The following is a 25,773-nucleotide window of genomic DNA, read 5'->3' on the forward strand; positions in this document are numbered from 1 at the left end:
TAGAAAGATAAAATGCGTTTGTAACTTCCATGTTACATAAAATTCGAATCATAACATTTTTAAAAGCAGATTTTAAATACGGCTAAGCCTTTATTCACGCGATTGGTAACATAATTCATTGTTTGCCGACAAGGAAATTAACCGCAATGATTTAAAGTTTCTACATGTTGTCAGTTTCTATTTGTAAACAAATGAAATTCTTGTTTTTGATTTTCTTTACTAATGATAAAGCTGAAAGTCTCTCTGTCTGTCTGTCAGGATCTCTGTGACGCATATAGCGCCTAGACCGTTCGGCCAATTCTCGTGAAATTTGGCACAAAATTAGTTTGTACCATGGGGGTGCGCACCTCGAAGCAATTTTTAGAAAATTTGATTTTATTCTTTTTTAATTCCAATTTTAAGAAAATTTTACCGAGCAAATTATCCCAACGTGGGCGAGTAAATTACGAAATTATCATAACTTGGAACCGTAATATGGGCGAGCAAATACTCATAGCAAATTGAAGAGCAATTCATCATCCATTATTTGTAAATGTACCGGCGAACCAAATGACCTTTTAATTTTCTACTACGGGCAAAGTCGTGCGGATACCACTAGTTAATAATATAAGGCTTTTAAAAGGATTTTCAATTTTCCTCCTTAATTCTACATCTGCGACTCAGTCGAAATTTTTAAAAAATTTTAATTTTTAGTAACTAACTTTAAACCGACAAAATAATGTGAAGGACACGTCGCAAATGATGTCACGCTTTGAGGAAGGAGGGGGAACAAACTCACATTTCGTGGAATTGTGAGTTTGTGACAAGAGATGGGAGGGGGTAACAAAAAATGTGACACCAAGCATTTTTTTTTTTACAAAATGCAAATCGTAATCCCAAGATTCTTAACATTCCTATATCAACTTATATTCTTTATCAACGAATGTTTAGTTCATAAAGTTCTATAGAATTGTATATTAGAAATCAAAAATATTTTGAAGAGAAAAGTTTTCAATAATAAATATTTTATTATAGACTTTTTGAACTGACATAAGAGAGCATGGATCCCCGTATCATTGCTATTATAGTCGGATCACTTTTTGGAGTTGCTTTCATTACTCAAGGAAGTTTAGAACTGACCAAGAAAGGTAATGAAACAATATACGTCTAGTGTGATATTTATTACGGCGATAAGCATTTTGGAAAATAATTCGCGAGAAAAATTTCTCTTTTCGCAGTTCAGTTCAAGCAAGATGGTTTTCAGAAAGATTCCCCTTTAAAGAGAGCTTTGCTGCAACTTTCCAACAAAAAGTCAAAGGTTGACATCAACGAGTTTCTCGTTGGCGTCATCGAAAATTTCAGGGAGGACATGCTCACTGGGATTAAAGAGCTGAAAGTTCCGATATTGGACCCTTTCCATGCGAAGCAACCGATCAGAGTCGACGTGGATGACAGCAAAGCAGTTGTTCATGGAAACTTTACCGACCTTACAGTCGAAGGTAAAATTCTTAAGTTTACTTCTTTGAGCATGCTGTATCACAGCACAGTGGATCGAAACCTTTATGGGGGAAAAAAACACATTGTAGCATCTTAAACTCAGTTTTCAGTTTGCTATACAGTAGAACCCCGATAATTCGGATTAATTGGGATCCCAATCTGGAATATCAAAAATGCGGATTATCCGGAGAATGAAATAAATAAATAAATAAATAAATAAAACATACCACTTCTGAAAATCACCTTTATATGAAACACATAGAATTACACATAAACAGTAAACATATTTACATTGTCATTATCAAGTCTGTAATCTTTATAATAACAAAGTAATCAAAGGAAAAAAAAATAGTTTCAAAAGTTGCATTGCCAAGAAAAGGGAACTGAATCAACGACATAACACGGTCTTGCCCGTGAGAGGGTTAAATAAATTAATGTTATGGAAATTTGACGATCGCTCACCAAATTAAAAGAAAAATCGATCAAATCGATCGATCCGAATTATCCGGAGATCCAGACTAACGGGTCCGAATTTGCGGGGTTCTACTGTACATGCAAACCTGTTCTTGTGCGGTGTGGATAGGGACTCCATACAAAATACTGCATGAAGAAGAATTAGTAAAAACTTGACGAGTAGTGTTTTTAAAATTTCAAATGCAATGGGTATACCCCCCCCTCTCCGTTTTAATATTAAATTTCTATGAAAATTTTTATGTGGAACAAAATATACTAACAAGTGGTCTTAATAACTTGATCACTCTGCATATCTTATTGTAAGAGTCCGAAATCTGGATAGTAGCCGAAGAACAACAACATTCAAGAACCAAAGACATCGGAGGAAGACCAAATATTTTTGGTGAATCACCGGTGAAAGTCGGCATTCTTTAATTTCGTTCTTTCCCGGTAACATATACATAAACAAGTTTTTGTTTAAAGTTTTACAATATTGTTCTTATTTTAACTTGTTAAAACAGGTTTGTCTGGTTTTGTGTTGGAATACATGAATGCAGACATAAAAAATCTATCTCTTCGTTTCAACCTGACCATTCCTCACATTAGAGCAGTAGGCAACTATACCTTGGATGGAAAAATAATTAAGATCATACCTGTTCGAGGCAACGGGAGCTTTTGGGTCGAATCTTACAACCTGAGCGTTGCAGCTAAAGCATCCATGGACACATCTGAAAAAGACAATCATTTACAGTTATCCAGGTATAGCAACGATTTCTTTCTGCTTGAAATAGTAGATGAATGTTTTAATTGTTTATTCTTTTCCAGAACTTGCAACAGAACGTTGAACAGAAATTCGTTGAATCAAGGCTGAAACTATACTTGGAGCAAACCTAACCTGGCAGCGTCACAATGCTGTGATTAGGATCTGCGTAGCCAGGTTCGACTTGCCACAAAGCTGCCAGGTTAGACTTGCTTCTACTGTAGTAAAATTATTCACTTCTTGTACACTCCAATAGTATGTATGAGTAAAATACTACGTCATTGAAAAGCTTTGTGACGACAGGAAAATAATCCAGAGTTGTTGCCAAGGCAGGCTTTTCGTTAAAATACTTAGCTATTTTAAGTTTTATTCTTATAGCTTTCTTATATACCCAAGATACATATTGTTCACATGCACCAATAGTGGTAAATCTTAAAAATCTGAAAAGAGAAAATAGATACGTATTGATCAAGAATCCGAATTTAATATCCTTTCTTTTCACAGTACTAGCACAATACTAGTTTACATAACTGATGCGTGGGGCGTATAAAAGATATAATCAGTAGTAGAATTAGTCTTGAAATTTAGAAGAAAAACGTAACAATAGACTGCAAAATAGTTAACAACTTGGACTACAAAAACAGGTGGACATAATATCTGAAATCTTTTGCATATAGTGTGTATTTAAAAACAAAAGTAAAATGTAGTACTGCGTAAAAGATTTTTGTTTTTTAGCGGATTTATACGTTTCAAGAAGAATAGAGCCATTTTGGCCATTTTCGAAAAATGATTTTGCACGTGTATGTAATCAGTATGTGAATGCGCTTTAGTGAGTGCTCTAACGCAAAAAATAATGCAATGAATCTAACAAAATTTGGTACACATAAATGAAGTATGATAATTGAAAAAAAGAAAAAAAAAAGGTGTCGATAAGTTTTTAGTGTTAAAAGTTTCAAGGAGGAGGGGACGGGTTACCCCGATGAGAGGTCATTGGAGGCCACTGTGACCTTCCAAAAATTTCCTTCTTCGGCAAATTTTGTTTAACGATTCGGCAAAAATATCATCATTCGACAAAATTTGGAGTTCTACTAAGCAAAATTATCATCAGTCATCGAAGTTTGGAGTTCCATTCGGTAAAATTTGGAATTGATTCAGAAAACCGATAATTTCCGCTCCCTCCAAATTTATGCTTGGGACGCCCCTGGATGGGGCAATCGAATGTTTCTTAGTTGAAAATCACTTCTATACTTCTGCTGCAATGATTCAAACAAAAAGTGGTATGGATATTCATTTCATTATTAATTTGCCGATTGGTTTTTATCACTAACCGCACCAAAAGGGAGGTGCGGCACAAGTTTTTTTTTTTTTTTCACTGAACGTGAATTGCTGAATCTCATAAATCGATGTAAATGTTAGAGTAAATTATGGTGTGTAGATGGACTTAAATGGGAGTTCAGCAGGTTTGAATTTCGTGCCATTTTCTTAAACCTAGCAGCCCATTTGTGATTGGTTTTTGATGATTTTCTTTTCCAGATTGATTGTGATAGGAAGTTAAATTAATTCGTTTTTTGCACTTGAAATGTAAACTTCAATAATTAAATAATATACATCTTTTAACTTGTCAGTTTAAACGTATACGAAAAGGATTTTTGACCAAAATATACTTTATATTTTCTTAAGCTATTATTTTCACGGTAACAATAAAAGGAATACTCTGACGGTTTGTTACAATAGTTTTGGGCGTATAAAACTAGCTTTTTTTTACATTCTTAGTTACTTTGTGCGTCGACAAAATAACAACAGGACCATTCCACGGAAAAACCGCCATTTTGTCTCGCACGTGACAGGTAATACATTTCATTGAAAATAATAATTTAAAAATGTAAACAACGTTTTTTTTTACTTGAGCCTTCATACATACTTCTGTAATTCCTCAAGAAACAAAATTTTGCTAATTATCTTTTAAAATTTTTATCTCAATATGTTAGTTGTCACGTGTCGATTAGTTGTCAAAACGGTCGTTCTTTTCCGTTTAATGGCCCAATTTGGCGAAAAGTTTGAGTTATTTCTTTAAAACGGACCTTTGTGATGCTATGCTATTTTTTAAAACTCAATGCGCAATCTAATTTATTGGCAAAGAAGTAAATTTCAAAGTCTTGAAATTATTTCTTTCATACGTTATTGATACATTTCAATATCTAAAACTATAAAATCATGAAGTACAATAGGATGAGTTAATGCAAAATGAACCAAGTGTCTTTTTAATGTTTTTCATATCGTTGTGAATACTTACTCTTAGTGAAGCTAAGTGGGGTAAAATTTGTGCCTCATATCGTCCATGCAGTGTGTTTACAGCGTATTGCAATTATTTTAAACAGTTAAGATAATTAAACAAAACATTGTAAACCATTTTTTCAGTTTCCATTTAATGTCGCCGGCTTCTTTTTACATTAAAGGCAACCAATTTACAAAATTCTGTAAACATTTTTCCACTCTCGAGTGAAATAATGTGACCAAATGCATCTTTCCTCAAACCACCATCTTTTAAAATGAGGATAAGCATTTTAGATAAAAATTCTGATGGGTCTTTCTTTATTCCTTCTCCCTGTGAAAAGCGACTTTGACGTGGAAATTGATTTTGACAAAGTTCAAATCGATCTGGAGAATTTCTTAGGAGGTGGTCGATGGACAGAGATCTTGCTGAAAATTGTGAGCGATATTAGTAAAGATCTTTTCAGGAAATTTCTTCCCTTGTTGAAGGTAAGTCAAATTTTGTAATGTTTCACCCGATTTAGATATTAGCGCCTATGTTGATACTTTTCCGTTGTAAGTGATACAGGACCTCGTCCTGTTTTCTTCTGTATTACGATAAAAATTTAGTTGATTAAGTAATTAATCACTTGAATTTAGACGTCTTGAATAAAAATTACGTTTTTCGCTGTCACGAATTGCGATAAAACCCTACCCGTTGTGGTTCTGATTTCTGCAAATAGAGTGGAATAGAAATGGCTAAGAAATTTGTACCCGCCACATTAAGACTGATGTTTTCAGAATAGGTAATACGAGGCATATTCATAGAAAAAAAAAGGAATGGTGATTAGTATGTGGTAATCATGATAAAGATTTTATGGCGGACACCCACCAGTACACTTATCATAAAGATTATTTACAGTGTATAACGTTGTGCAGTTTTTTTTCTTATCGATCATAAATTATGGTAATTAGTAATCTGGAAATTTTGTATTTAGATGGAATCTTGCTGTTTAAGTTCATCTATATAGGCGTTTTTTTTTTTTTTTTTGCTAAAAAAACGTAATTAATGTAAAAGACCTTTTTTTTTAATGCAAAGGCTGTTAGAGTTAAGCCCTGAAAAAATATGAATAAAATCAAATCGCAAAATTGCATGTCATTTTCTGTTTAAAATGTTGTAATCCTTAGATGAAACTTTAGTATCATACTAAAAATGCTTCTTCAAAATTTTACAGCTAGGTGCTTGATTGTTTTTTGAAATAAACAATTCAATTACATAAATATTGAAAAATTAAAAGTTTGAAAATCGGGTATTGATGGAAGGAAATGCGTGTCTGCTGGTCTGTCAGTCGGTCGATTTGTCTGTCTGTCTGCCCCCTCTAATAACTTTTGATAGAATAGTAGGATTCGTTTTTTGTTTTGCTTGTAAGATCTCAGCCACGACATTGCATTCCTATTCTCCATTTTTTTTTATTTGAATGGCTTTTTGTTGAGTTTTGAACAGTTCAAAATTTATCAGAAGAGTGTTGTCGTAGTGCTGGGCCGAAACCCCATAGTGTAGTTAGGTACAAAGCGTTGTGTTATGATTTGATGACTTTTGAACTGTAGAATATAGGAGAAATTATAGTTGGATCCATTATAACAATTGAATATTTATTAAATAAAATAGTACATATACAATTCTAAACTAAGCTTAGATATTTAGTCAGGAGTTAAATATTTATATTCAAACATTAAAGATTTCAATAATTAAGTACATCATTATTCTGCTCTCCAAAGGGATTAAACTTTAATCAACTGGTTTAAATTAAGTAGTGGGAAGTTGGAGATAGTATTGTACGTACCAAGATTTCGGTCCTTTCTCCATTAAGTCATCCAAAGGCACAGCGCGTTTCTATCATGACTCCGGACAAACGTCTCGGAGAAACGCCGAGCTCTTGAAAGATCTTCTACTCTCAAAACTCTATCTTCTCTTCTTTCCAAACTGTAATGGGTTTATCTTTACATCTGTTCTTCAGTTTTTCTTTTCCCGGAGGAGGGGCAGGATTGTGGGACTGATTTTGACCTTCTGCCCCACATCATCGCATTTTTGAACGACTTTTAGGTTAAGAAGAGTTGACCTTTTTTGTCGCGGCGCTGCGGTACATTTTCCCGTGCAGGAAATAAGTTCAGACCCCCGAGCAGTTACAACTCATAAAATAGAAAATTCGAAGTAAACGCATTTTGGCGGGAAAGTTTTCCCACCGCTTGTATTTGACTAAGCGACACTTGGAATTTTCTATGACTCCCGCTTTGGGTTAAAAGGGGTTAGCTTCTTTCGGAGATTTCAAACGCTTCCCCGTCCCCGAGTCACAGCTGCAGGATATAACTTCTGAAGTTCTGACATTTTCGAGCCCATAAAATAGAAGACTTGGAAATAACAAAATTCCATTCTGACACTCCGTACCCCATAAAACATAGGGTTTTCCTGGAAGCTGGCTCTCCAGATGTTGAACTATGATCCTCAGAGAATGTGTCCCGGGTCAGGGAACAGCATCCCCCGGTATAAAACGGGGAGTTAAGATTTTTCAGGAACAGAAGAGACAGTTTGGAAAGAAGAGAAGATAGAGTTTTGAGAGCAGAAGATCTTTCGAGAGCTCGGCGTTTCTCCGAGACGTTTGTCCGGAGTCATGATAGAAACGCGCTGTGCCTTTGGATGACTTAATGGAGAAAGGACCGAAATCTTGGTACGTACAATACTAGCTCCCACTTCCCACTACTTAATTTAAACCAGTAGATTAAAGTTTAATTCCTTTGGAGAGCAGAATCATGATGTACTTAATTATTGAAATCTTTAATGTTTTGAATATAAATATTTAACTCCTGACTAAATATCTAAGCTTAGTTTAGAATTGTATGTGTACTATTTTATTTAATAAACACTCAATGTGCTATAATGAATCCAACTATTATTTCTACTCTATTCTACAGTCCAAAAGTCCACCAAATCATAACACAACGCATTGTACTAACTCCACTATGGGATTACGGCCCAGCGTTTATATCCTTTAAACTAAACCGAGTTATCATTTTTTTACTAGATGAATGTAAATGCTATAATGCATGTGTGCAAAGTTCGATACATATTTTCTCTAGTTTGGCAGCTTTTTCAACGCATTAAAAATGTCATCTACATACAATAAAAATTTCAAAGAAACTGAAAACACCCATAAAAGTTTAAGAGAATAATTTTATTTTACACTTCTCTTAAAGCAGCCAATCAGGCTTAATTTTTTTTTTTCATATTATTCTTCACAGTCTTCAAATTTATAAAAACTTAAATTTGATGTAGAAGTCTTCAAGCAATAAAGTAGAAAATATTAAAAAAGGCTGCTTAGATTAATTGAAAACTAACCGAACCTTAAACTGTATTAAAAAAAAATGCCCAACTTAATCAAGGAAAATCTTGAGCTAAAACAAATTTGTTTATTGAAATTCCAAAGCTATATGTAAAAAAAAATAATTTCACCAAGATTTATATTGCTGCAGAGAAATAATCTACGAATAAGCAATACGTATAAGAGTTAAGGCAAAAAATTCCAATTAATGCCCCAAGCAGGCAATATAAATGGTACAAATTGATACACAACTTCAGCTTTGAAAAAATGAATAACAATCCTATTTTAATTACAAATTAAAATAATTACTTCTAGCAAATAGACCAAAATAATTTCGTCCTGACTTGGGGCTTTAAAAGAAGAAGAAAAAATCTCCCTATTCATTGGACTGTATAGTTATAGAAAAAGAAAGCACTGGGGCAAATTGAGTCCCGGGTTAATTATGCATTGGAGGTGGAAGATATTGATTAAAGGTCGGAACAAAGCACTCAGTACCAAGCATCAAAAGAACCTTTCGTCTCAAGCTGCAGGAATATTTATGGAGTTTCTGGGTCAAAGGCTAATTTTTATGTATTAAGCTTATTTAATGTACCTTTAACGCGTCATTAACTAGAAAAAAAATCTAAGGCAGATGAAATAAGTTTCGGTCTTTATGCAAAATTACACCCCTAATTCCTTAAAAGCAGTTCAAGATGTTCGATTTTTATTAATTTTCTGCAATGCAGGCTGCTTTGTATTTTTCAGTTAACAAACTATTATGCGATGGATAGACTAAGAGTTGGAAAATTTGGAGTGATGGAAAGAGATAACAGTGTTGAGATGCATGAGTTGCAAGATTCGTAATCCAATGGGGTAACAAGAAACACTTTCATTCCATTAATTACAACCAAGGGTTTGAAGTTAGATTACGGAAGTTATATATAGGCGTCATTGGCACCTAGCAAGTGTTGGAAAAGTTGGCATGATGGAAAGAGGGAGAACAGTCTCGTGATGAATGAGTAGCAAGATTCAAAATCCAACAGGGTAGCAAGAAACACCTTTATTGCAGAAATTACAACCAAGGGCTTAAAGTTTGAATACGAAAGTTAGGTGTCAATGCCACTTTGCAAATTTTTATTGACTTTATAATGACACACAGTGCTTAGGCAGAGTGAAAAACTGCTAAATGTTACCATAGTTATGTATTTATTACATAGTATCTTAAAACAGTACAACTTGATTGACAAAAACATGAATGAGTACTTGAACAGTTATTGAAAACTGATTTCTTTTGAAAACTTTTAGAAGAGTGGCAATGTTATTTTGATTTATGTATGTGAACACACATGCCTATTTTCATTAGCGCTTATCGAAATAAAATACAGGGCAATCGGTTTAACCATTAGCAATACAGTTGTCAGCCAATTACCTTTATAAAAAGTAAGGCGTCCAAAACAAACATTCGGCCAAAATATATATGGCCGCAAACGCACTGCTGAGGTGTTACATGAACACAAAACCAGAGACTAAAATATTCAAAATGAAATGGATCACACATTTTTTTTACACAAAAGATGATTTTACACAACATTTTGAATTTCAAGAAAGGGCTTAAAGTGATTGTTTAAATTTGCGACCTGTAGCTCTAATACACACCGTCGGCAACGACAACGCAACGATCTATGAAAGCGTGTCAGATTGACTTGTCATTTTGCGACGGTTGGTGCATTGCTAAATAGTGACCCATATTTTACATCTGATGGGCGCAATTTTCAACAACTGCTTAAACCTTTCTTAAAGACTAAAATGTTGCATAAAACCGTCTTTGAAATGTTTGAGCATTATTTGTGACCCGTCCTGCTTCGCGTCCGAAAGTTTCTGGCTTTCTGTGCATGTAGTGTGCCAGAATATGGTGCGTGACCATATGTTCGCATGTGATTCTGCTTGTCATCGTCCCCTTCTAACTCCCTTCAAAATTTGACAACACATTTTTGGTTCATCCTGTGTACATAATGCATATGCTATTTTATAATAATACAATGGCAAATCAAAAAGTTTTTGCGCCTATTTTTTTTTCGCCAAACTACGACTGTGAATACAAAGCGAAATTATACATTCCCAACAATGAACGTTCCTTGAACCGTAACTGCCGTATCTGCCTTATGCTCCTGAAGCTGCTATCAGTTATTTAAGGTGGCGGTTGTTCTTCAGACGTCCACAGCTTATGAGCAGCGAAGTGTTATTTGTTTTCTATGGGAGCAAGGAGCAAATGTCCTTAACCATCAACAGGGAAATACACCCCACGTACAAGTTAAAGTGTATCTCTTTGAGGTGGATAACGAGGTTATCCTCCCCGACAATGCAAGGCCCCATGTGGTAGTCCAGACCGCCGCTAAGCCTCAGTCATTTCATTGGTAGAATCTGGAACATCCACCTTACAGTCCAGACCTTGCTCTTAGTGATTTTCACGTTTTTGGTCCACTGAAGAAGTTTCTGGCAGGACAGAGATTCACATGTGACGAAGAAGCCAAGAACGCGGCCCGACGTGGTTCCACAGGCAGCGGAATAATTCTACCACAGGGGGATCTCTAATTTAGTGCTGCGGTGGTACAAATGTCTGAACCGGTGTGATGACAATGTGGAAAAATATGTAAGGTACGTAGTACACTGCGTATATTTGTAAATACCTGTCTGTACCTTTTTTTGGCAAACAAAAAATAGGCGCAAAGACTTTTTGGTTTGCCTTTGTATGTCGCTCTGCAGTAATTTATTTAAGAAAGCTTGTTTTATTATAAAAAGTGATTTCCTCTTTTAGTATGTTTCAAATATTTTTCACTCACAAATTCATTTTTATGACATTTTTTTGCACGAAAGGTATTTCATTGAATCAAAAACATATTTGAAGGTAATTTGTGGACACCTTTCGTTTTATAAATTAATAAGTTCCATTTATCTATTTTTTCAAGGGGGAGTTGAACAGGTCTTTGCTTCATGTGATCAACCAGCACCTGGCGAAATTGCCTATCACATCCATTATTCCGGGCTCCGATGCAAACGAATACGTGGATCAGATTTTACACAACGTTCAGACGTACATTAAAGAAAATAGTTTGGAACCCATGCAACTTCCTGACTACATGTATAACTTCTCCAAAGAGGTTCGTAGAGAAAAAACGTTCTGTTGTTGATTCATTTGTTTCTCTTTTCTTTAGAACTCCAATTTTCCGAACCAATAGGGACTGGACCCCATTTGGATAGTCGAAATTCAGATAGTTGGATTTTTTCTTAAAAAACAAATATTCTATTTAATTACGGTATGCATGTTTAAAAAAAAGCTTCTAAATAATTAAATGAATGGCAACACTTTAAGTGTACTTACAACTGGTTTAAACGAAAGTCTTCGCAATTCGTTTCGTTCTCTTTTCAACCGACTTCAAAAAAGGAGGCTATGAATTCGTCTGCGGCTTTTTATGTATGTTCTTTAATTACTCCAAGACTACAGGACCGATTTGAAATTTTTTTTTTCTTTGGAAGGTTATACTTCCCTGATGGTCCCATGGTAATTTGGTCTGGATCGGATAAGAGGTTCCGGAGAAATCCAAGAAACTTTAAATTTCACGCGTTGTAGCTTACGTAGTACAGCTTACGTCAGCGGGCGGAGTCATCACTGATCATGTGGTTTTGCAGTGACCGGTGTATTTTCATAACTATGGTTTTGCCTCATCTTGAACGCTATTTAATTCTCGCGGCATATGGATGATTAATTTTTGCGACACCGCCTGTTACTTCTTAACTATCGGTGTTACTAATGTATTTATTACTACGTAGCCAAAGCAGTAAATTAAATATATTTTGCTACTTTAATAGTTGAATCACTTACCTTAATGTTTTTTTACTAATAAATAGTTAATTTAGTCACTAAAATGTAACTTTTTTAAATGTATTTAGTGCTTAATTTAAGGAGAATTGAATACAGAAAGCCTTTCCCCCGATGATTTAATTTATATTCTACTAGCAAAAATACCCGGCGTTGCCTGAGTTAGCAATAATTATCAGAAACAATCGTTACTTGCATTTGTTTTCTGTTTTAAGTGAAAGAACTTAAAACACACCTTTTTGACGTGACTTAAAATCTAGCTTCTTCCTTACTCATAAAACTAAAGTAGCAGTAAGTAAAAAGAGTAAAATAGTATTCATTTAGAAACGAAAGCACGAAATTTAAGCGTATACAAATTTGAAGAATTTCCGAAATATGAAATTAAACTTCACATGTTTAAAAAGATTTATCAGTTAATACTTATTTTTTTTTTAAATTGAGTCTTACCTTCTCTGTATGTATATTGAAGAATGAACTGTTTAAAAAAATGTAGCCACGCGCCCGTGATCCCCTTAAACTTGCTTTGGTTATTTTGGAAAATTTCAATTGTTGTGGGTTCTTGGTGCGATTTAAAATATTACCGAATTTGCGGGAATCGTTTTAGGATACCTTGGATAATGCTCCCCCTCCTTAATTTGAAAAACAGTATGTTACTAATTTTTGTTAAAGAGATATTGTCGCCATATGCTAAGATACTTTTGGTCACCATAAAATGGCGCTAAACAATTTCATCCGTAATGTTTCCAAAATAAGTAGTAAAATTTGGCGATGGTTTGAATTTGTGCACAAAGTCACATTAATGGAAATTTTTGTGCTGTTTATGGATTTGCCTAATTTAGTTGTTGGATTATTTTACAGTAAAAAAAAGTTTTTAAAGATTCTTTGATTGACGATATTTTGTTTACATGGTGATAGCCGACGAACATTATTACATAGTCTTTTACTTCAAAAACCGTGACAGTTGAAAAAACTGCCAAATGCATCCGCTACTGAAATCAACCTGCATAAATTTTGGCGAAGTTTCTGCTGTTAGATTGGATAATGATTAAAAAATCCAATCAGCACAAATAATAAAAAAAAAAACCCATTAATTACACTAAAGTTCCGTTTAAATGGAAAATAATCAACCAAATCTATAGTTATTATCAGCCAATCTTGGGGAAAAAACGTTAATTTAAGATTTGACTTGAGAAAAGCCTCAAACAGTCAGACGAAACAAAAAACATTCAACAATTCTAACTATGAACTGGGAGTTGAGATGATACACTAAATAATGAATTGGGTTGAGGGAAGCCTTCGAACATGGAACAAAAAAAGCCCATAACTTGTTTTTCATACAACTTGGAACTTTCTAACAGATGCCATCTTCAGCAGAAAAATAAGCGCTTTCGATGGACACATAATTTTAATATGTGCACGTATTTTTAACCGTCATATTGGGGCATTTATGCAAAAATTTGGACAAATTAGAATAAAAAAGGAACTATCAATCAGATTTTTATCGAACTGGTCTACAAACCTCCCCAGTACCAAAAAGAACAAACGATGAAAGTTTCAGCCAAATCTGCCGGGTAGTTTCTAAGATCTTAGGGAACAAATTTACCAAAGTCCTTTTTTATATATATAGATAATAATATATTGTAACTTGTGTCTGATTTCTGAAGTTAGACGAGTATTTTTGATTTACTATTTCACGATGCCGCCAGTTTAATTTGAAATAAGGCTTATACTAATTAGCAGACTTCAAAGAAAGGAGAAGGTTGTGAACTCGTCGGTTTTGATTTTTTCTTCGTACAATGTTCCATAGGGCCATTCCACCGTAACGTGCGTGACATTTGGACTCTATTATTTACCAAAAATTTGCCTTAAAGCTTTATATTTTTAAAAAATGGAGATATCACATTTTCTTATCTTTACATTTAGTGCAAAGAGGCGTCAGACGTAGTGATATTTTTATTACATTTTTTTGTTTCTTGAAAAAAAAAATTAATTTGCAATCGTCACGTGCGGGACATCTAAAGTCAACCTCTTACCATATGTCGCAGGATTTAGTTAACAGTTCTGCTCTAATAAAAATGAGATGGGAAAACAAACTTAAGGTCTTAAAAGTCAAGGCTCTAATGGAAATGAAAAACTTATAATTTCCAAAGAAATGATAGTTTAAACTGTTGAAAATAATTATGATGCATAGCGTCAAGCTCGGGATATTTTCAAATTTTATGCAAGAGCATATTTTTTTTATGTCAGAAACTGAAGTGCACAAAATAAAGTATTTGCTAAACACTTTATAAGAAAAAAGTATTTTAGTGAAGCGTATTTACAAATTAGTGAGCTATTAAATGGACTGCTAATGAATATGAAATGGAATATATTCTGAAGATTTGCTCTTCTGTAATTTCACCGGCATTTATACAAAACTTCACACAGAAGTAGCCATTCCTGACGAGGTTTACATCATAAGTTTATCTCTGGATGGCTTATATTATTCTTGAGAAAGGATTTTTTTTTTTTTTTTTAATTTTCTTATTGTACAACATGACAGGACAATTTCTGGGTGTAACTGTGCATCTGTTAAGGATTTGTCATAGTAGAACAGACTCTTTTCTGTAAGCCTTGTATCACAGCACACTGTTTTCGTTGTGAGCGGGGCAAAGCTGTAAGTGTTTTGCGTATAGCTTTGCTAAAAGACTGTAATGAGTGATATGGGGCGGGAAAGAATACAAGTAACTCGTAGATGGTTCTGACTGTGAGGATGCTAAAGTTGAAACAGAACATCGTTTTTTAGCACGCTGCAACCTCTTCCTGTCACCCTCATATATACTTCGTTTGGTTTTGTTTTTTTTTCATCCTTTGCCATGTTCTCTTTCTTCCTCCTTTTTATTTCAATAACACTTTTATTTTCTTCCTTCTAGAAAGTTTGTTTTTCTAATGCTGCTTTCTTTCTTCTCCTTTTCACACATTCTTTGTAATAGATTTAAATCCGTCCATCTCTGTCAAATAAGTAAAAGCTTTGTAAATAATTAAATATTTAGTTCTAACTTCAAGAAGTTAATAATAAAGGCATATTTTGAACAAATATTCTATCAGGATAATGAAAACAATTCCTCAAAATCCCAGCGCAGCATTACGATGCCTGCTATGCATTGGAAGCTTTTCCTGTAACCGAGGGATTTAATCTTCTTCTTTTTTAGTTATTTTTCGCAATCTGTCGGGGAAATTTTGCAGATTTTTTTTTTTTGTTCAAGTCTGTTGAACACGCGTCGTATAACTTTTATTTCCGAGGTAGACCTTGCAAAGCCTGGAGAACCAGCTAGTAAATAATAAAATTATCGTCTGCCTTCTACAGAAACCAATATTAAATAGTGAAAAAAAAAGAAAAAAAATGAAAAGGGAAAAATTAATATTTAAAACACAAAATATATTTGTTTCGCAAGAAGTTCTTACATAGAAAATATAAAAATAGTTTTATTTTGTTATTATTATTTTCATTCGGCGTTATATGGATGTGTCTTTTAAGTACTCTATTCTTAAAACAAAAATAATTATTGAAGTACTACGGGTATTCCGTAATGAAGTTAAACATTTTCAAGATTAAAAGTGTGCTCCTCATGAACCATTGATTAGTGCATAAAAATAGTCGTATATGCGTAAAATAAAAATTAGTTCTAACTCCGGAATAATATATTTTAGAATCATTAAACTATGTGGAAAATGTTTCATCCAATATTTTCAAATTGTAACTGTTTATTTTACACCTGTTTGTATAACGCGTCACGTGCAGGACAGTTTTGTTTTCAGAATTTTCTCTAGCCATATTTATTTAAAGTTCTAAAACTGTCATAACATAAGAGGACTGCAATAATTAGCTTTAGAAATAACAAATACTCAAAATAAATGATTTTCCTTTTAATCTTTTTATTATAACTACAAATATTCATCTCTTGCGTCACGTGCGGGACACAAAAATTAAGGTTTTTGTATGTGCTAGTATATTTATTTATACGAATGTTGGATCATAATATTTAATAATATGAAAACATCAAAGTTTAGACCTACCTATAAACTTGACTTTAAAAATTTCAATCGATTTTTAAAACCGAATCAGAGCTTCAAATTTGACTCTGAAATGCAGCACGCTTGCTCGCAACTGGACTCTATCTTTAGAATACTGTGTTGCCAATCCAGAAAAAAGAAATTTTGATATCTTACTCGAAACATTAAATTTAACATTTTAACTTTTCATTAAAACCAAAAATTTTCATGAATAATTAGTTTTAAAATTAACCATCGAGTTACTTGTTTTCGTGGAATGGCCCCATAAAAATTCGAAGACACCTGTACCGATTAGGAAAATTCTTTTTTTTTTTTTTTTTTTGTTTGAAACGGTAAACATCCCAGGCGGTCAAATGGTAATAAAGTCGGGGCTTGATGAAATCGAGGAAACTCTTCAAATATCATACTCACATTTAAAGCGATTTGTACTTTATTAACTTTGTATATCGTCTCACTTAATGAACCGGTTATTATGATTTTTTTGTTTAGTGGATAGGGGGTAGGGAACTGATGTGATATACCCCACCCTTGGCGACTTTTTCCTGTTGGCGCCAAGAAAGCGTCGCCAAGAAAACGATGTATGACGACATGTGTCATACATCGTTTTTAGCGATGCTTTTTTTAGCGCCAACAGGAAAAAATCAGATAAAAAAACACGATCAAAGCACTTCAGAACACAATATATATAAAAACAACATAAAACTACAACAAAAAACATCACGAATATACGCTTCAAAAACACCAGAAACTAGAAAGGTTTTGTACACAAAGAACAATTACTAGAAAGTATTTAAAATGCTTAAATTGACAAATTACTATAACAGCTCACCAATGAAATGAAAGCTATTTTCCAACATGCATTTCATCGAACAAAAACTTTTCTCACACTCTGCTAAAAAAGAGCAAAGCGATTCAAATAGCGATGTTTAAAGCGGAAAACATCCCCAAAATCCATAACTATTTCAGTCAAAAAAGCGCTTAGTTACTCAAATTTCGATGTATGAAAAGTAGAAACGTCTCAACAAAACATCCTAAACATAAACAATACAAAAATACTATACATTTATTTGCTATACAGACATGCTCTCAAAATACCTATTATATTTTACATAAAATAACACCTTTATATTTTTATAAAATGCTGGGGTCAACTGATTTTCAGAAAATCAGTACCTCAAGGATTCACGTTTATAGAATATGTCTAAATAATTCGTGGCATCTATAAGAATTAACTTTTAGAACAAAATAACCGTACTATTTTTGCAAAATTAATTTGCATACAGTAAAAATAAAGTTAAAAACTACAAGAACCCCTCAAGGATTTGTAAAAAAACAAAGAATTTCGGAAATGAGAGGTTTTTTTTTTTTTTTTTTTTTTTGAATTCTAAAATAAAGAACTTACCTTTTTATGGTATAAGTCCTCACACTCAGTCCAAAACAAAACATCATATGACAATGGCACGTTACAGATACACACCACGTAGGAGTTAACTTTTAATTAATGTTAAAGTTTGTAGAAACTGGCATTTTCTAATGTTTTTACTTCAAAACACAACTACTGAATTTAAACTAACACAAAATAAGATTTCCTGTAAGGTATATTGCACGAAACAACACTTATCTCTCCTGCGTAAAACCAAGTAAACAAGATTGCCTTCGCGTTGCCAAACACAGGTTAGTTTCACCAGGGATGCCATGCTTAAAAAATTATCGCCCCATTGGCGAGAAAAATATTTCAATTTTGTGCAAAAAATCGGATGTCGCCAAATGGGGGGGGGGGGGATATCACATCTGTACCGGGGGTGGTCTAATTTAGGTTCGAAATCTTTGATTGACCATATTGGTCTTTAGAAAAATGTTATGAGTCAAAAACAATAAATTTCATGAAATTTCCCCAACAATTGATTAAATATAAAACCCATTGTTAAAGAAAATGCCGTAAAACAAAGGTATGCACTTTCTTTACCCATAGTTAAAGTATTAAAACACATTATTGTTAAGAGTAATCACAATGAAAATTTTGAATCAAGAATTCTCTGAAGCAAACATAAAATTCATTCTAGTGGATTTTTTTTTTATCTTCATCTATAATGGGGCCAGATGAAGAAACATGCGACTTTTATCACGAGTTACATGACACGTATTGTTGTGAAACATAAATTACGATGTTGCAATTTTACAATTTAAAAAATTACAATTTTACAACTTTGCAATTTGCAATTTATTTGCAGTTTGGGAAACCGTAAAATATTTAAATGGCTTTAACTAAATACAGAATACAGTCTACTTTTAATCAGAAATGAGATGTCAATTGTTGCATATCTGCTAATGCTCGTTCATCGTGGGGTTTAGTCAAAAGGTAAAAGAGTTTTAAATAAGATCGATCTATTCCTTCAAGGCTTGACTCTGCTGAGAGCTACGTATACTCGTCCTTTCGCAAAGTTGTTTTTTTCCTTAATTTATGACAGCTTTATCGGGAGTTGTGTGATACGTATTGTTTTGAATTATAAAATTCAAATAACAGTGTTACAATTTTTAAATTTAAAATTTAACTACTACAATTTTAAACTTAAAAGCGATTTCTGTTGATTTTTTTAAGTTTTTCGTGCATTTGCTTTCGGAAAGCAAACTTTGATAAAGTCGAACTAATGATGTGCTCGATACTTTCTTACTCGAGATGCACATAAGAAAGGCCTCAACGTCATATACCACATACTGTATCTTGGGTACTTATTTTACATTTACACCACTAAAATGCAAAAAATAAATTACTTTTACATTGAAAAAATAAAATAAAAAAAAGGCTTCAAAAACGACCTAGGAACTAAAAAGCAAAAAATAAATGATTACACTTAAATAGGGAAAAGTGGGGTAAAACCGGGACCCTAAGGTTTGCAGGCTTCCAGAAATCAGAGTTTTTAGCATAAAGGAACAAAATTTTGCAAAAGTATGCACTACTCATCTATTAATGCAACCACAGTCTCAAAAACATAAGTGTTTTTCTTTTAAATTTTTGTTAAATGTTTTGTAAAAAAAGTCATTTTATCCGAATTTGCTCCACTAGTGGGGTAAAACAGTGTAGACATGTTATTGCTATGAGAAGATAAAAAATTAAAAGTTTCCACAAAATTCAAGTTTTATTTAGAGACATATGTTAACTATTGTCATAACATAATAGAATAAGTATAAAAGGACACATATTGTTGAGTTGTCATTAAATTTAGTTGTCTTTACTTTTAATTTTTAGCTGTAATATAAGGCCTATTGACACAAGTCGAAAGTAAAATCGTTATCTTCCTCTTAGGCCCCAGAGCAGCTTTCATGGGCCCAACGACGACATTGGATGCATTGGATCCATCCCTCACCACCCTTGGAGTCCGAGTAAAGCTCATTGCAGTAAATGCAGGCAGTATTGTCATCCTCTATACTGGACTCATCCCTCATTTGCTTCTTCGGTCTTTCTTTTCTTTCTTTTTTTTTTTGACGCTTTATTTTCTGTCTGTGTCTTTTTGGCATCTTTATAATGTTGCCTTTTCTTTGATTCATTTATCTTTCCTTCAGGTTTTTTTTCTTCCGACCATCTTTGGTCTTCTTTCCATCATTTTTCTTTTTCTTTTATTCTAATGTTGCCTGAAGATGAAGCTTGTATGGTCAAAATGACAGTTTTTCCTTTTCTCTTGTTCTCCTTCGGCTGCATCTTTCTCCCAGTGTATGGGGGTAGTACCCGGCTTCGCCCCTCGGATAGTACCCGGTTTTGCCACGCACATACAGCTTTCATAAAAATGCCGTCATATGACTATACAGAACGTTACAGACAATTACTTAGAATGATAGTGAAGGTAATTAATTGATGTACAAAGAGAGCTACATACCTTTACTGTTACAAAAACAGGAACGTAGTACAATCCGTCTAGTTTTGTTCAAAAATTTTAAGCAAAAACCACTGAAACATAATTTTCGTCACAGGAACGAAAGAAGTGAGTCTATTGCGTTTTAATTTAATGGCCGCTGCTTCTTTATCAAGGTGGAAGATTAGTTCCTCTCCTGTCCACGAGATTGCAGCGCTTACAGAGGCTAGAGGGAAGGGGGGGGGGATATCCGATTTGCTCTCGACTTCCCAGTTTTACCCCACTTTCCCCTACCATTTCCAACCCAAACCTAGAAATAAAATTTATTTTACAATTCCAGTACAAAAATCAACTAAATTAAACTCTCAATTATAAAATAAACACTGATTTTAGTTAATGTACCGTAAACTATTTTAATACCTAACTAATAATGTACCATTCCTTAATTTTTATTCACCTTTTGAAGTCGGTGCCTTCAATAAACTACTACCTAACGTAACTGCATAAGTTTGATTTTAAAAACTAATTTCGTGTTTAGTTCACTTAGTGTTAAACTTAGGATTCGATGGATCGTCAGTTTGGTTAGGCAGTTTTTAGGACACACCGACTTCAAAAGGTGAATAAAAATGAAGAAATAGTACATAATTAGTTAGGTATTAAAATAGTTTACTGTACAGTAATTAAAATCAGTTATATTTTATAATTGTGTGTTTAGTTTAATTGATTATTACTGGAATTGTAAAATAAATTCCATTTCTAGGTTTGGGTTGGAAATGATATGTAAGTGTAATCAGACATTTTTTGATTTTCAGTTCCTAGGTGTTTTTTGAAGGCGGTTTTTTTTTAAATTTAAAAGTAATTTATTTTCTGAATTTTTGAAAGCATTCGGATAATCAGCTATTTGGATAGTTGGAGTAAAGATAAGTGGAGGTCCACTGTATTATATTTTATACGCAGGATATGGTGCGACTGTGGTAAGTTGAGCTGCAACGTTCACAGTGTTTACTCCTGTGCCGTGTTATAAAAAAGGGTGATAGGCATTGAGTTGAGATGAGTTACTTCCGTAGTAGAACTGCAGAAACATTTCAACTCAAATCTGCGCCATTAACAATTTTCTTTTCACTGAATTTTCCCAAAACAGGTAAATGCTAGCTCAATTAACCACAGTCACACTTTGCGCATAGCGCGGCTCTGTATAAACACAGCGATCAATATCGATATTAGCCGCCAGGGCGATCAGATTAGCCGTCTTCGAAGGCTTGTACGGACCGCCTGTAGGTTGGTGTACTTCGCGGCTTTGCCCCGTTCTTGCCTACTGCGGAGGGCACCTATGGCGGATTAGTGTACAAGGCCTTTGGCGGTGTACTTTGGGGGCTTCGCCTTCTTCTTTCTGACTGGTGTACTTCGGGAACTTTCTTGTTTTTGCCGCCTGCGGCGGTACATTAATAATGAACAGTATATTAATCTTCAGCACGGCGACCTCTTGTAGCCCCAACCTGCGCTGCTGTACCGTTAAAGATTAAGATTAGCGGTCGCTATTTATCACAGGTTGACTAAATGAAAAAGGTGACTAAAAATTTAAGTATTATACGCCACCTAGTCGTCTTCCAACCACACCTCTGTTACCGATTGACGTTAATGTCATTCGTTATTCGCGGGGACGTCACTTACGCATTCCGCTCCTCTCTCAAGCTTTCTTCAGTCTCTGAGGTCACAAGCGCATGCTCCAAACATCGTCATGATGTCTGGAGCACTCATTCGAGAACGTGGGGCCTCAGAATGCTGTATGAGAAAGTGAGATAGAGAGGCACCTTTTCTAAAAAACCGCCTCCTTAAAAGCTCGGTGAAAAAAAGTCACATTCGATTCGGGAGGCCGCAGGTCGATCTGACATTACATGTTCGTTCAGTGGTGTGCCGTCCCACACTACGAGACCCACACCAATAATTGTGTTAAAAAAAAAAAAACTCTTTGAAATTAGGCTACCCATACCAATGATTGTGTTAAAAACTCTTTTCGAAATTAGACTTCGTTCACTGTTCAGGAGAGAATAATTTAGACCAAATACAATTTCAGGTATACGACACATAAGAATTTTTATGTCTTGCTCCTAGTTTGACGCGACAGAAAAACTGCAACTTGTTCACTAGATTTTGTTTTTATCAGGTACAAAAAAAAAAAAAAAAAAATAATAATAATAATAATAATAAAAATACGTGTTTTGCATATGATGTTTAAACGATTTTCTTTTTGTTCAGACTAATTTTGCACTTTTTAGTAACAAGAGTTAAATATGTTTTTAGGTAATGTATATTAATTTCAAGGTGAAGCCAAACTGTACGATGGATGGATTTCTGGAATATCATCACTTTACCGAACAGATGAATGCCAGTTAGATTCAAATAAGACCACCATTACGATTACAGCTCAACTTGGTCTCAAGGATTTGCAGCTCAGCTACAAAGGTTAGGGATCAATTGAGTTCTTTGCGCAATTTTAATAAAATTCATCAAGAAAAATGTTCAGAGAGAATGAAGAGTTTGAAATTGTTTTAAAACTCTAGAAAACCGTCATCACTTTTTATAGGTGAAAAAAGGTAAACGTACTGACATTTATAGATACTGATATCAAACTTGCCTATTGAAACCTATGATATGATTATTTTATAAATTTGCCAGCAGAGTGCTGCAATGGATCTTCTATACATTAAGAGAGATATTATATGAAGGTTTATAAAGTTAACCACACATGGTTAACTTTACCTCACATGGTAAGATTGTACACATTAAATGCTTTCACATGTAGTTCAATATACTGATATCAGCACATTTATCAAACAGTTGGTTTTGATTTTGCTCTCAAATTAAAATGGGTAGCAAATAAAAAAAAATTTTTTTTTTTTTTTTTTTTAATCTAAGGACTATTTCCATAAGTTTGGTTTCCACTAAAAAGCATGAAATAAAATTAGTGTATGGTTTCTTGGTTGCAACACTGAAAAATTGAAGTTGATTTTAATATCTTTATGTTTATGTTGATTCTAAAGCTGCCAATAAAATTAAAACTAAAAATTTGGGAGAGATAATGTTCATACGTCTCTGTACGAATAGCTTTTACTCTACCACCTATATTTCTTCTCTCAATTTCTAATTTAAATTTTATTGACTGCTGAAAGATATTAAGATCGACTTCAATTTTTGAGTGTTGCAATCAAGAAACCATAGCCTTATTTTTTTCATACTTTTTACTGTGAACCAAAATTATAGAAACAACCTTTAGAATTAATAATAAAAAATATAATTAATAATAAAAAATATAATTAATAATAAAAATATAATTAATAAATAAAATTATAATTAATAATAAAAAATCTTTATATTTTATTTTAATGTTTTTACGTTTTAAAATTTATTTGAGGTGTGACTTTTTGAAATTAAAAACATATTTAGTTACCAATTCTTTTTTAAGGGGGGAAAAAGGTACTAAATTATACTTTAATATAAATGTATTGTACATAATAGGGTTTCAAATCTCGCTCTGAATTCAGTCTCGCGGGTTTTCGGGATTGTATGGAGCCAATCCCGCGGGATCCCGGGATCCCGCGGGATTACCTTGATTAATTAAATTTTTGTGTCTAATCGAAAAAGTTGTGCTCTTTAGGAAGGACTGCTTTTGTTACTTGAATTAGAAGTTTTCTCGAATCCCGTACATATATTGTTTCGCACTACAAATTCAATTCCCAATTAGCAATTATCATTTAGTACGCAAAAGTGTGCCCTAAAAATGTCCCATGCGTCTTAAAAATACTCGTATGGAATGGAAATAATTTTTGCTCATAAAATGATGTACTTGATGAAAACACGTGTTGTTGCTCCACAGCAATTGACTGAAATTAAATTATTGTGACATTTAGCAAAATATCCCCATTAACTTCATCACCTTCTGAAATAGATTTTTCTTTTCTTATGCTGGGTTTTTGTTGCTGAAGAACGGAATATTTCGATCAAAAACGATGTCAATTGGACATGTGTTTTGCTCTATCCAATTCAACTTGTCTTTAGAATACCCTTGTTCCTTCATTAATGTTAGTAATTGTATCAGTGCATTTGATTCATTACAGAAGGGGTGAAATGCTGCTTAATTATACCGAGTCGCATTCTCAGTAAAAGTTTTTGGATAACTTCGTTGATTTCAACTCTCACTTTAAAAGAACATGCAAAACCTTCAGCAGTTTAACTTTCTGCATTGTCATGCGAGTCATTCTGTGTTTCATCCAAGTTTCTGTCGCCTGTTTTAGAGTCGTGCCGAATGTATAAACAATGTCAGGCTTTTCGTTGCTTTCTTCGTTGAAAAAAAATATCGTGAACTTTTTGTAAGTTTCAGGTTTTGAGTGCATTCCTTAAACTTACAGAAGTGCTCCAACATTGCATTCTGTCTATTCCAGAGGATTTTAGAATCTGCAATACAATTTTTTCTATTTTTTTAAAATCAGTTTTAAATTTTAGTAATATTCTTTAGTATTTATAAGTTTTACGCTTTTTCTCAATTGCTAAACTTTTGAAAACTGAAACCTCGAATGAGAATACCACTCAAAAAAATTCACTCGATTTTTATTGGGTTCCTAAGTGGTAAATCCACAGTTCATCATATATCACACAAAAATATACGAGATGATTCAACTTTCAGACGATAGTAGTCGAAAATAGTCGTTTTATGAGCGGCAAAAGTTGGAAAACGTTTACATGGAAAAAAAATTGCGAGATTGGAAATCCCGTGGGATTTGGCTCTCAATCCCACGGGATTAATCCCGCTAAATAACATGTGGGATCCCGCGGGGTTCTGGAACGGGATTTCGGGATTGGAAACCCTAGTACATAAAGATGGAACAGCTTATACTTACTACAGTGAAATCCCGTTATAACGAACTTCAAGGAACCACAAATTTCGAGCAGTGAAATAAAAATTGAATTAGGACTGAAAAATTTAATTCGTTGAAACGGATAACTCGCTGTATTGGTTTTCGTTATGAAGAGATTTCACTGTAGTAATCTTTTTTCGATATTGACGATTTTATTCTTAAATTTAATACCAGTTTTGAGCAAGTGTGGTGAAAAACAAAGGCTTTTAAAAACACTCACAAATGTATGCTTGCCTTAAAATTAAATCACTGTCAAAGTATAAAAAATAACAGAAAATACAAAAATCAACTGCAGTTTTCTTAAGAAAATTTTTGTTTCTTTCACAGGACACGCTAAGTTCATGTCATGGGGTCCAAAAATCCTATGCGGAGGCAGCGTAAAAAAAGTATCGTTCTATTTCCAAATCGAGCAAAGCAATTACAAAGGAGCAAAGCCTAACCTAAAGGAATTCGAAATCGTCGAAATGTCAACCATCTGGATAGAACTCTCTGGTCTTGGGCCTTTGACCTGGATTATGAAATACATGTTAACGGGAGTATCGAAACTGATCGAAAACTTTGTAGTCGATAAAATGACGGAAGGAATTAAAGACTTTTGCCAACATGAATTAGAAAAGTTTCCTTTTCCCGTTTAACGAAGAAATTCTACGATTGCCAGCAAGAATGATAAGCTTCATTCTGAATTTGTAAAGTCTTTTTAAAAATATTTTGTTTTTCAGTGCTTTTTTGCAGTTTAACTGCAATGTAACGCATTTGTACTGTAAATACACTAGTTAATGTAAATAAG

General features: G+C 33.7%; 1 protein-coding gene across 1 annotated transcript; it reads left to right on the plus strand.

The window, feature by feature from the left end:
- The first annotated feature begins 1,130 nt into the window (after positions 1–1,130).
- LOC129224001 (uncharacterized) lies at positions 1,131–25,449 on the plus strand. The gene is made up of 7 exons (XM_054858431.1): positions 1,131–1,149; positions 1,218–1,478; positions 2,451–2,688; positions 5,305–5,449; positions 11,262–11,453; positions 22,375–22,536; positions 25,314–25,449. The coding sequence occupies exons 1-6, from the start codon at positions 1,131–1,133 to the stop codon at positions 22,465–22,467; spliced, it is 948 nt and encodes a 315-aa protein (XP_054714406.1). The 3' UTR covers positions 22,468–22,536; positions 25,314–25,449.
- Positions 25,450–25,773: the final 324 nt, after the last annotated feature.

The sequence above is a fragment of the Uloborus diversus genome, chromosome 1 (genome assembly GCF_026930045.1).
Source record: "Uloborus diversus isolate 005 chromosome 1, Udiv.v.3.1, whole genome shotgun sequence".
NCBI lineage: Eukaryota > Metazoa > Arthropoda > Arachnida > Araneae > Uloboridae > Uloborus > Uloborus diversus.